The sequence below is a fragment of the Choloepus didactylus genome, chromosome 9, assembly GCF_015220235.1.
Source record: "Choloepus didactylus isolate mChoDid1 chromosome 9, mChoDid1.pri, whole genome shotgun sequence".
Taxonomy (NCBI): Eukaryota; Metazoa; Chordata; class Mammalia; order Pilosa; family Megalonychidae; genus Choloepus; species Choloepus didactylus.
The window spans coordinates 112,280,697-112,291,537 of NC_051315.1; the positions used below are offsets into that span (position 1 = coordinate 112,280,697).

Consider the following 10,841-nt stretch of genomic DNA (forward strand, 5'->3'; position numbering starts at 1 on the left):
TTCCAGTGATATTCTACATATATCCAAATGTGAGTATGCACATTTAATTTACTCTTTTTTCTATGCTCTGCTTTTACCAATTAGTAAATCTAGAAGATGGTCCATATCTGTATATATAGATATGCCTCATTCTTTTTGATGACTGTATAATATTCCATTGCATAGTGTACCATCACTTATTTGACCAGTCTGCTCTTAATGGGTATTTAGGTTGTTTCCAATGTTATGATATTAAAAAAAAAAAAGATGCTGCCTTTGACCTCGTACATACTTCTTGGCACACACACCTTCTTAGAATTGAAAACCATACTTTCTTAGAATTGAAATTTCTGGGTCAAGGCAATGTACCTTTAATTTCCATATGCTCCATATTGCTCTCCCTAGAGGTTACACAAAGTTAACCTCCCATTCTCAGTGTAGGAGAATGCCTGTGCCCACCGACTTGTTCATATAATGGAATAAATTTCTCATCTTTGTCAATCCTCTAATAAGTGAAACAAAGTATTTTGTTGCAACTGTTACATATAATTCTCTCATCATGCATGAGATTGAGCATTTTTTATATGTTTAAAAGCCAGTATTTCCTCTTCTGCAAACTGTCTGTATATGCCCTTTGTCTGTTTTTTATAGGATTGTTTGTTCTTTCTTATTAACTTGTTGGACTTCTCTGTGAACAAAGGAAATTAGCCCCATGTCTGCTAGAGTCATTCTGTCAAATTAGATGAAATTAGAGAAATTATTCCCCAGTAGTCCTGTGTCTATTTCCCAACTAGATTTTCATCTCTTTGAGTCCAGGGGCAGTGATCTTATCCTCTTTATATTCCTATTCTCAATAAATACCCCATAGATGGTAGGTGCTCGACAGATGTCGTTGAGATGAGAAGAAAGGCAGAGATTTGCAAGATTTTGTAGTGATCGTGATCTAACCTAACCTACTCCTTCCTCTGATATCAGGTTTAAGCCCTACTTTTTGGGCTAGTCAGGACTCTTGCTGTAAACAGCAAAAACTAACTCTGGCAAATTAAAAAAAGGAAAAGAAAAAAAGATGTTAGAGAGATATCAATGCGAGGACCAACAAACAAGTCTCGACAAACACGCAGGCACAAAGGAAGCTGGACAACCGGCACCACGGTCAAGGGCAGAGACCAGGACAGCCTGCTTAGAGACCCCTGACCTCTCTGCCCCCTGCAGTGAACCCCCTTTCTATCCTGGCACCGATTCTGGCACTTCCTCCTCCTCCTCCCGACACTGGAGGGCGCTGCCGGCCCTGCTGCCACTAATGCAGAAATACATTCTCAACTGCCCTGCTTCTGGGTGACTTGCTCCAGATTCAAAGTCCCAGTTGGAGCATCCAATGGCAGAGCTTCTGTCTTGTCTGTATTCTTACACCATGAATCTGGGAGAGCAAGAACTGAGGCTTTGTGGCAAATGGTGGCCTGCCTCCCATCAAGGTCTCTGCAACGGGAATTCCCCAGATGTAGGCAGGAGCTCAACCCCTAGACAGCCAGGAAAATGAGACAAAAGCACACCACCAACTCCCTCATTTTCAGATCAATCCCTTCCTTCGGGTAAGTCTTAGGTCACCCAGCCTAAAATCACTTTTCTGGACTTGCATAACCATTACAGCATGGGCAAATCATAATGCCAGAGAAGCTTTGTACTAACAATAACACTTACCCTGTACCATATTTCTTCTGACTTTCAAACAACCCTATGTGTTGCTATAATGATTCCCATTTTATAGGGGAAAAATCTGAGTCTTTGGAGGTTGGTCCAAGTCATACAGCTACTAAGTGGCAGTGCCAGGTTGCAAATCCAGGCCTGTCTGTTTCCAAAGTAGGTTATGTTGATGGGCTGGTATCTCACCAAGCAGGAGTGTCGTGAGGGCAGGGACTCAGCCATGTTCTTTATACCTCCTGGCAGCTTGTAGCAAGGCTGTGGGCTGGACTAGATATCAAGCAGGAGCCAATTTTGGAAGGTTCCCTAACCTTCCCATGAAGCCTGAAGCCAAAAATCATTTTGAAGCAGCATAGGTCCACTCAAGATCAGTTTGGGAAGAAAAGCCTCAAATCTGGGGAATTCTTTTTCAGTGCCCCTTTTAACCCCACTTCCTCCAAATGTGTCAAAACTGTCAATGGAGTTTGTTCCTGAGGGAGACAAATCGATACATGATTTAATCACTTCACAGATATTTTTTAACCTGACTACTGCCCTAATAAACTAGTGAGAAAAAAGCAGACAATCTCTGCCCTGTGGGGTTTACATTCTAATGGGGGAGGCAATGTCAAGGAAATAAATAAATGCTGACTTGTAGCTCTGACGAGTGTGATAAAGAGGCAGGTCTGACCTAGTCGAAGTCTTCAGCGCAGCCTCCGGAGCACGTGGGCTGGAGCAGGGACCTGAGAACGGGGAGAAGTTAGGCCCCAGGGGAGTCTGCGAGTCCCTGATCCCCGAGAACACTGAAAGTAAAACAGCCGAGGGACCAAAGCAGCTAGCTTGCTGGCTCTCCCTGCTCTGTGCTGGCGCTTCGGGCTGGGACGCCGCCGGCCGCGGTCCCCCGGAAGGACCTGGAGAGTGACGTCATCCTCCAAATAGCCGGCACCGCCCCCATTTCCCGGCAGCCTCCGCAGCATCGTCCCTCAGTCCCCGCCTCCCGCCCGGGGTGACAGGCCGAGCCGGCCTTCTGTCGGTCTCTAGTAGTTTCCGTGGCGCTGACGCATGCTTGCTCGCCCAGCTGGGCCGGGCGCGTTCTACGCAGCTGCTGCGAGCCGGGCTGCGGGTGCCAGACGGTTCCCGGCGGGCACAGGGGCGGGGCGCTGCAGGAGGCCAGGGACTGCGGGCGGAGGAGGTGCGGGCGGGGGGCCCAGGGCTGGCTGGGGTCCCTGGATCGGGCTGCTGGAGCGAGGGGGCGCCGATAGGGCTCCCGGGGCTCGGGCACCGAGTTAGCCCGAGGCCCCGGCCTGCGCCGCAGGTGAGGCTGCCTGAGGGAGCCTAGTCACCGGCCGCAAGCAGAGAGCCCAGGAGCTCGGCTTCTACCCGGGAGCGTCCCCCCGCCACCCCGGGAGGGCTCTTGGTTCTAATTGCCTGACTCTCCTCTCCTGCAGCTCCGAGGAAGCCCGCCTGACGACTGACGAGTTGCCATGGCATCCTACTACGAGATCCTGGATGTGCCGCGAAGTGCGTCTCCTGATGACATCAAGAAGGCGTAAGTGCCTCCGCTGTGCATCAGAAAACCTCTTGCGGCTCACATATTCCCTGGGGCCCACCACCCACGCCCACCACGACCGCTGGGGCCCTCTAGAAGCAGTGCTGAGGGAACCAGGTCTTCAGATTGAAGGGTCACCTCAGACAGTGAAACCTATAGGGAGGGAGAAAAACTCTGGAAAAGTCCAAGGAGAAAGTTCGCGGAATGAAGTTCTGCTGGGAGCCAGCTGTGAGTCATTCTCCAAAATTCCCTTCCTTCCGTTCCCCTCCCATCACCCCTCGCCCCTGCCCCACTCCCTAGGTGGGGGCTGTCTCAGGGTGCAGTGCCAGCATGCCCCGTCTCTGCCCCCAGGAGAGACCAATGGCTCTGTTCCTTCCATAGCCTCATGTACCCCCAAGCTGAGCCCCAGGGAGAGGTTAGGGTTGGGACTTTCTCACCCCCATTATCATCAGCTAATACCTGTAATTTTGCCACTGGCCTGCAGATGGGAGATATAGGGACTTGGAGGCAGGGCGGCTCTAGCAACTGGGGTGGGTGGGACCTGGGTGGTAAAGGGAAAATGGTGGGTTAATGAGAAAATGGGTCATTCCGTTCCCTGATGGGAAGTGCCTGCATTTGTCTCCTGACCCTCCCCTCTGGGCCCCCTTCCCGCAGGTATCGGCGGAAGGCTCTCCAGTGGCACCCAGACAAGAACCCGGATAATAAAGAGTTTGCCGAGAGGAAGTTTAAGGAGGTGGCCGAGGCATATGAAGTACTGTCTGACAGTAAGGGCCAGGGCCAGGGCAGGGCATGGCCCATCACTTCCACTTGTCTCACTTCTTCCCCAAACCATGCCTCCATGCCTTTTTCCAACCTGGCATTCTAGGTGTCCCCCTCCCAGAGGGACTTCTGGACTGTTTTCTTTTCTTGCTTCAATTCAGATAAGCACCTATGATGTGTAAAGCACCCTCTCATTTTTCTACTAATCTCCTGTGCTCCGTGCCTGCCTCCAGGGTCCTGACAAGGGGAAGGAAGCAGGGCAGGTAACCCTTGTGCAGTGAGCCTGCTCCCAGCCAGATACTGGAGAGGGCTTTTACATGCAATCTCCATGACTCCTGACAGCCCTCCTGTGAGGCTGGCTTTATCACCCCCATTTTACAGGCAAGGTAACTGACGCCAAGGGAGGTGAAGTAAACTGTCTCAAGGCCACACGGAGCTGGAATATGAATCCAGGGCTGTCTTTTATTCATGCATTCGTTTACATGTTCAAAAATGTTCACTGAATATTTGCTGTGCCGGGTACTTGTTGGGTCCTGGGGAAGCCGTGGAGGACAAGCAGGCACTGTCCTCATCATGATGGATTTACTGTATTCTGGTTGAGGAAGTCCAGTAGTAACCCCGTATACATTCATAGACAAGATTATAGATTAAGTATTCCAAAGAAAGTGACAGGGAGATGTGATAGGGAGTCATGGGCCCCTGTTTTTGTTAGGGTGTGCAGAGAAGGCCTCTCTGAGAAGGCAATATTTAGGCTGACCCTGAATAATAATAATATAATCATAATTAGCTAACAGAATTGAGTATTTACTCTGTGCCAGGCACTGTGCTAAGCTGTGTACATGGCTTCCCTCAGCTAATCCTAGCAACAACCCTATGAGGCAGGTGCGGTTATGTCCATGTTACAGATGAAAAGGGCCCAGCCATGTGAAGGGCTCAGCTGTCGCTAAACCCATAGTCCGTGTCTCCTGTGTACCCTGCCGCCCCCAGAAAGTCAGTCTCAGGGCAGTCCTCTGAGGGTCCAAGCCTGGGAAGGGAGGCGGGTCAGCCCAGAGAGAAATAACCTAGTTTCTCTTTCCAGAGCATAAGCGGGAGATCTATGACCGCTATGGCCGGGAAGGGCTGACTGGGGCAGGTAGGTGGTGCGGTGGGTGCAAGGATGGACATGAGTCAGGGGGTTAAAGGGGAGGGAGATTCTTGCAACAGATGCTCTCTGAGTCTCCTGACTCTGCTGGGGTGGGGAACCCTGGAGTAGGACAAGAGGCACACACCCCACTTCCCCCGACCCGGCCTTGCCTCCAGGAACTGGCCCCTCTCGGGCGGAAGCTGGCAGTGGTGGGCCTGGCTTCACCTTCACCTTCCGCAGCCCTGAGGAGGTCTTCCGGGAGTTCTTCGGGAGTGGAGACCCTTTTGCGGAGCTCTTTGGTGAGTGGACTCAGGAGGCCCTGGTCCTCCTTCCCTTGGCCAGGAGCCCTTAGACAGGAGGCTCAGAGGGAAGCTGAATTCCACAGACAGAAAGATTTTGTGGGGGTGGGTCCAGTGAAAGCCAGGACAGAACCCCACACATGCCAGGACACACGTGACCCTATAGAGACACTTCAGAGAACTGCCTTATTCAATGACAACAACAATAATATATTGTTAGACCTTCACAGTAACAGCCAGGAAAGGGAGACTGAAAGCATCACGCGATGGTAGTAATAACATTACAAACAACAACAGATGACATTTTTTTCGAGTGACTAATATGTGCCAAGTATTTTATATCCTTCAATTCTCTAATGCACCCTGGGAGGTGGGTAATTTTATCCCCATTTACAGATAAGAAAATGGAGACACAGTCGGTAACTTGCTTTGTTACACAGCAAATGGCCAAGCTGTGTCTGGCTGACATCACACGATGTTTATCTGTCTATCCTGAAGGAGTTCTCTGTCCTCCCTTGCTCCTTCCTGGGTATTTTTTATTGTGGACAGAATTAACCAGTTAGCTTTTCCATGAACAACGTTTAAAAGACATTTTAATTTGTAAATAAGCCCGTGCCCCCCCCCCCCAAAAAAAAATAAGATTGGAAATGTACTCAGTTGCTTAGCAGCTTATATTTCTGGGATAAATAAATAGGGTTCAGGGGTCACTTTTTTTTTTAAACTGTTCTCCAGATGACTGTTAATCTGCTTACTTGTTGTAGATGACCTGGGTGCCTTCTCAGAGATTCAGAGCCGGGGTTCTCGACAGTCAGGCCCCTTCTTTTCCTTCTCTTCCTCCTTCCCTGGACACTCTGGTAAGTGCTGCCCCTTCCTACATTTGCCAGCCCTGGCCTCAGCTTGCTCTTTTCAAAGCCATCTTCTTTTTTGTGTGTCTCAGGCAAGGCAGCTTACAACCTCTATCTAATCTCTTCTCCTCTTCCATTGCCCCCAATGCCAGATTTCTCCTCCTCATCTTTCTCCTTCAGTCCTGGGGCTGGTGCTTTTCGCTCCGTTTCAACATCCACCACCTTTGTCCAAGGACACCGCATCACAACCCGCAGGTGAGGGCTCCTTCGGCAACCCTGAAGGGTGGAAGGGTCTGGGGGCTAGGAGAGAGGGGTGAGGGTTGGAGGGGAGAGCTGCATACTACCAGAAGGCAAGCTCCTTAAGGGCAGGGCCCTGTCTATCCTGTTCACTGCGGTCACTCCAGAGCGTGATCCTGTGCTTGCAGGACTCAGTAAACGCTTATTGAATGAACTGTGCTGTCTCCCACAGAATCATGGAGAATGGGCAGGAACGGGTGGAAGTGGAGGAGGACGGGCAGCTGAAGTCAATCACAATCAATGGTGAGGCACTGCTCCACCAGCCCCCCCAGCAGGAGGGCCCAACCTAGGCCCCAAGGCTCCCTCCCCAAACTGTTCCTCTCTGAACCCCTTTGGGGCAGGGAGGGAATGGCAACCCCAGGCAGCCTGGCCGAGTCAGAGATGGTGATCCTGGGACAGGGAGCAGAGGCAAGAAGTGAGGAGTCTCTAAAAGGTCTGGCTAATCACCATCATTAGTGGGGTGCCTTACATTGGCAAAGTACTTGATTATTTTTAAAGCTCTTGCGCATATACTGCATTCCTTTTATTCTCAAAACATCCCAGGGGAATGAGCAAGGCAGATGGTATTAGCCCTATTTAAACACACACACACAGAGAACTTTATTTTGAAACACTTTCAAACTTACAGGATATTTGCAAAAACAATACAAAACCCATACAGAGAACTTGAACATACCTTCCTTCCTATCTATCTATCTATCTATCTATCTATCTATCTATCTATCTATCTATTTATCACCTATCCATCTCTCTTTCTAGCTCTCTACCTGCCTGCCTAACTGTCTGGCAATCTGGCTATCTATTTATCTCTTTTCTGAACATTTAAGAGTAGGTTGTATACATCATGCTCCTTGAACATTTAATACTTCCATATACATTTCCTGAGAACAAAGATACTTATATAACCACTTTAAGTACATTTATCAAGGTCAAGTAATTTCATGTTGATATCAGTTTACAGTCTATATCCCAAGTTTTTCATATGTCCCAATAATGTCCTTTTGGGCCTTTTTGCCTCCATTATAAGTTCCAATCCAGGATCATGGATTGCATTCAATTGTCATTGTCTCTTCAATCACTCTTTTTTTTTCAATTGTGGAAGCATATATACGATATAAATTTTCCCATCTCAACCAATCCCAGCCATTCAGTGGGATTACTCACAGTTACAATGTAGCAGTACCCTCACCACCATCCATTACCAGAATTTTCCCATCACCCCAGTAAGAAACCTGCACCCATTATGTATTAGTTCTGTTTTTCATTTGAGGAGACTGAACCTCAGCAAGGTTAAGGGACCCTAACTTCCAAGTAGCCCCAGGCCCTAGGAAGGGGTAAAGCCAGGAATCAGACTCAGGATGGATGATTCCTGGAGCTGACCTCTTCCCACAGCCGAGATGCCTGCGTGCCAGTCCAAAGTGGGAGCCAGACATGATCAGAGCTGTTACAGTCTGAGGGCATGGCAGGGAGTCCTGGTCTGGATCAGGGGGCTCACAGTCGACGGTAGCTGTAATTCTTGCAGGTGTCCCAGATGACCTGGCGCTGGGCTTGGAGCTGAGCCGCCGTGAGCAGTTGGTCACCTCCAGGCCTGGGGGCACACAGGTCCGGCAGGCCCCTGTCACACACCCCTCGGACAGCGACCTCTCTGAGGATGATGAGGACCTGCAGCTTGCTATGGCCTACAGCCTGTCAGAGATGGAGGCAGCTGGGAAGAAACCGGCAGGTGGGCGGGGGGTGCAGCAACGACAGCGGGGGCAGCCCAAGGCCCAGGACAAAGATCAGGGCATGGGGGGGATCCATGAGTGTGCAAAGGGTGAGGCAGCCAGGCCCAGCCCCTCCCCAGAGGAGAAGTCCTCTCGCTGCCTCATCCTCTGAACCCCAGGCCCGACCCAATCTGCTTCAGTTGTGACTGGGGGTCTGTCAGGAAAGCAGAGAGGGGCATGGCGTGAGGTTGCAGAAGCCCCTCTCCAATTCCTTGCTCCCTTCACAAGTTACCCTTCTGGGCTCCACTCCCTCTAAGCGTGGACTTGGGATTTGCTGTGCTCAGTCCAGGACTAATAGATCCTTGGGGGAAGCCCAGGGAGGGGGCCTCAGGGCAGGGAAAGGGCCCCAAGAAGCCAGCATGCGCTTATGGGATGGGGGGTTTCAGAAGGGTGTTAGGGGTTTGGGTTGGGGCTTTTGTGCCCAGGTCCCATGCTACCTATGTTGCTGACAGATGTCAAGGAAGGAGGATTTGGCCTCGGGTTCTCTGAGCCCGAGTTGGCAGCCATGCTGAGGAGCAGTGCAGGCTGAGTGGAGTCTCCCGCTCTCCTTGTCCAGCTGCACTCCCCCCTGCCCTGGTTTCTGTGCAGCATTGATCTCTGACTGTCTCTGTGCTTCCCTGCTGCGGCTGCGGCTCCTCCTTCCTCTCACTCTTCTTTCTCCAACTCCCTGCGGGCCGTGTCACTTGCTTTCACTGCCATCTGCCTAGGACTCCCTTCTCCTCCTTTTCCTCTGCTGCCAAGGCCTCAGTGTGGCGAGGAAGATGCAGGGCCGGTAGGGCCTTGAGGTCTTCAGGGGAGGCTAGCTGGGTGGGGCGGGAGCCTCTCAGCCCTCCAGATTCGGAACCGGAGTCCACTCCTCCTCCCTTCCTCTTGCTGCCTCAACTTGCCCCCGGCCTCAGGACTAGGCAGAGGTGAGGCTGGCTGACCCTGGAGAGGTGGGATAGGGCCAGGGTGACCCAGAAGGGAGGCCTAGGAGGGGCCCATACCCCATGTTACTACCCCCCTGCATTGGGGCTCAGGGAGAGGCCACAGGGCTACCCCAAGCTTCTATGCTCGGCTCCACCCTCCATGGCTTGCTGCTGACCTTCTGTCCTGTCATCTGCTCCTGCTCTCTCCCCAGATGTGTTCTGAGTTGGAAGTCCGGGACCCAGAGTCGCTGCACAGTTCCAGCGGGACAGCGCCCACCCCGTGCTCTGGGAGGGGACCCTCTTCCTCTCCCTCACCTGTACCAAGTGTAGAGCTGGGGTCTGGGTGGTGGGTGGGGGCCAGGTGGGAGGCAGTGGTTAGTAGTCTTAGCCTGCAAACTCTTCCCTGGGTGTTTGGTAGTCTCCTGAGGACTACAAGTTCCAGAATGCAACACACCCTGCTTCACTTCTGATAGCGCATGCTTGGGGGAAGTGGTGTGTGGTTATGGAGCTGTGCATCTTGGGACTAGTAGTTCCAGCCCGGGTCAGCAGTCACTTGCTGTGAGATGGAGAGATTTTGTCATTTGATTTGTCCCTGGCGAGGGTGGCAAGAATGTGGATGAAGGGGTAATGGTCCAAGCCTCTGTTCCCTGACACCTCTTGCTAGCCTGGGGTTGGAGTGTACGAATCAAAGCCCTGAGGCACCTGGGAGGGGCTGTGGGCCCAGCTAGGGTCTGAGTAGCTGGCCAGGGCAAGAAGGCCCTTCTGCTATGCAGGGCGTGGCCCTCAAAGGCTGGCAGAGCATAGGGAAGGGAAGGCCACCCTCATGGGGGTGTGTTTGTGACAGGAGCTCCGAGCATGTTGCTGCTTGTATGGCTTACTTTGGCCTCTGACCCTTCTCCCATTCTTTCTCTCCAACATCACAACATCGCAGACAAGAGCCGCCTCTCCTCCTCCCTGCCTGGGGAGCCTAGTGGCCAGGGAGGGGAGTGGTGGAGCGGGGGTGCCAGGCCCTGTAACAGCCTCAGAGACCAATCAAAGCCAGCTGGGCTAAGCTCAGACCAAGAGGGAGACACTGGAAATCAATAAAGCTGAGTTCTGAGAGCATGGTGGTGTGCTGTGTGCTATGTTCCTTCTTTCCTGGTGACACGCAGTCCTGACACCTTCCTTTATTGCCCAGATAGCTAGAGCTTTAAGCCTCCCAGCTGATGGTAGGAAGTCCCCTTTTTACCAGGTTGCCCTCCCCAAGTACATTGTGGGATCCCGAGATTGTGTATATTCTGCATCATCCTTTGGGTCTCCCAACTGACCTCCCCCAGGCAGTCATGTTCCCCTGATGCAGGCATTGCTCAGTACTCCACAGCACAGCTGGGACAGGCTGACTTGACTGAAAGCACAGGGACAACAGAAAGCAGTTACTCTGTGGTGAAAACCTTTAAAACCTCCTCCTAGGCCCCTCCACAGGCTTCATTAGCTCACAGCCAGAGGTGAGTTTCAGAGGCTTGTCCCCCTCACCCACCATCTGGAGGGACCTCATACTACCCAAGGTTTAGGCTGCAAGCTGCCAGGGGCCAGGGTGGAAAAAGCCAGTTACCCCTTCCCCTTCAATGTCCAGATGCCTGCAGAAGTGCCCTTCCACCCATGG

General features: G+C 51.8%; 1 protein-coding gene across 2 annotated transcripts; it reads left to right on the forward strand.

The window, feature by feature from the left end:
- Nucleotides 1–2,648: 2,648 nt before the first annotated feature.
- Nucleotides 2,649–10,303, forward strand: DNAJB2 (DnaJ heat shock protein family (Hsp40) member B2). 2 transcript variants are annotated; one of them, XR_005218721.1, is made up of 10 exons: nt 2,649–2,848; nt 3,105–3,205; nt 3,860–3,969; nt 5,043–5,096; nt 5,264–5,386; nt 6,148–6,240; nt 6,384–6,486; nt 6,701–6,771; nt 8,051–9,202; nt 9,412–10,303. XR_005218721.1 is itself a non-coding variant. In XM_037848990.1 (10 exons), the coding sequence occupies exons 2-10, from the start codon at nt 3,141–3,143 to the stop codon at nt 9,420–9,422; spliced, it is 831 nt and encodes a 276-aa protein (XP_037704918.1). In that variant the 5' UTR covers nt 2,649–2,848; nt 3,105–3,140; the 3' UTR covers nt 9,423–10,303. The 2 variants fall into 2 exon arrangements, 1 of the variants encoding a protein (XP_037704918.1); XM_037848990.1 differs by having other exon boundaries at nt 8,051–8,251.
- The last annotated feature ends 538 nt before the right edge of the window (nt 10,304–10,841 follow it).

What these genes read in the sequence shown, in the direction of transcription:
- DNAJB2 (XM_037848990.1), top strand. Translation starts at nt 3,141, where the DNA reads ATGGCATCCTACTACGAGATCCTGGATGTGCCGCGAAGTGCGTCTCCT. An exon ending in CCTGATGACATCAAGAAGGC is followed by an intron (nt 3,206 to 3,859) that starts GTAAGTGCCTCC and finishes CCCTTCCCGCAG; the next exon opens with GTATCGGCGGAAGGCTCTCC. An exon ending in CCCTTTTGCGGAGCTCTTTG is followed by an intron (nt 5,387 to 6,147) that starts GTGAGTGGACTC and finishes TACTTGTTGTAG; the next exon opens with ATGACCTGGGTGCCTTCTCA.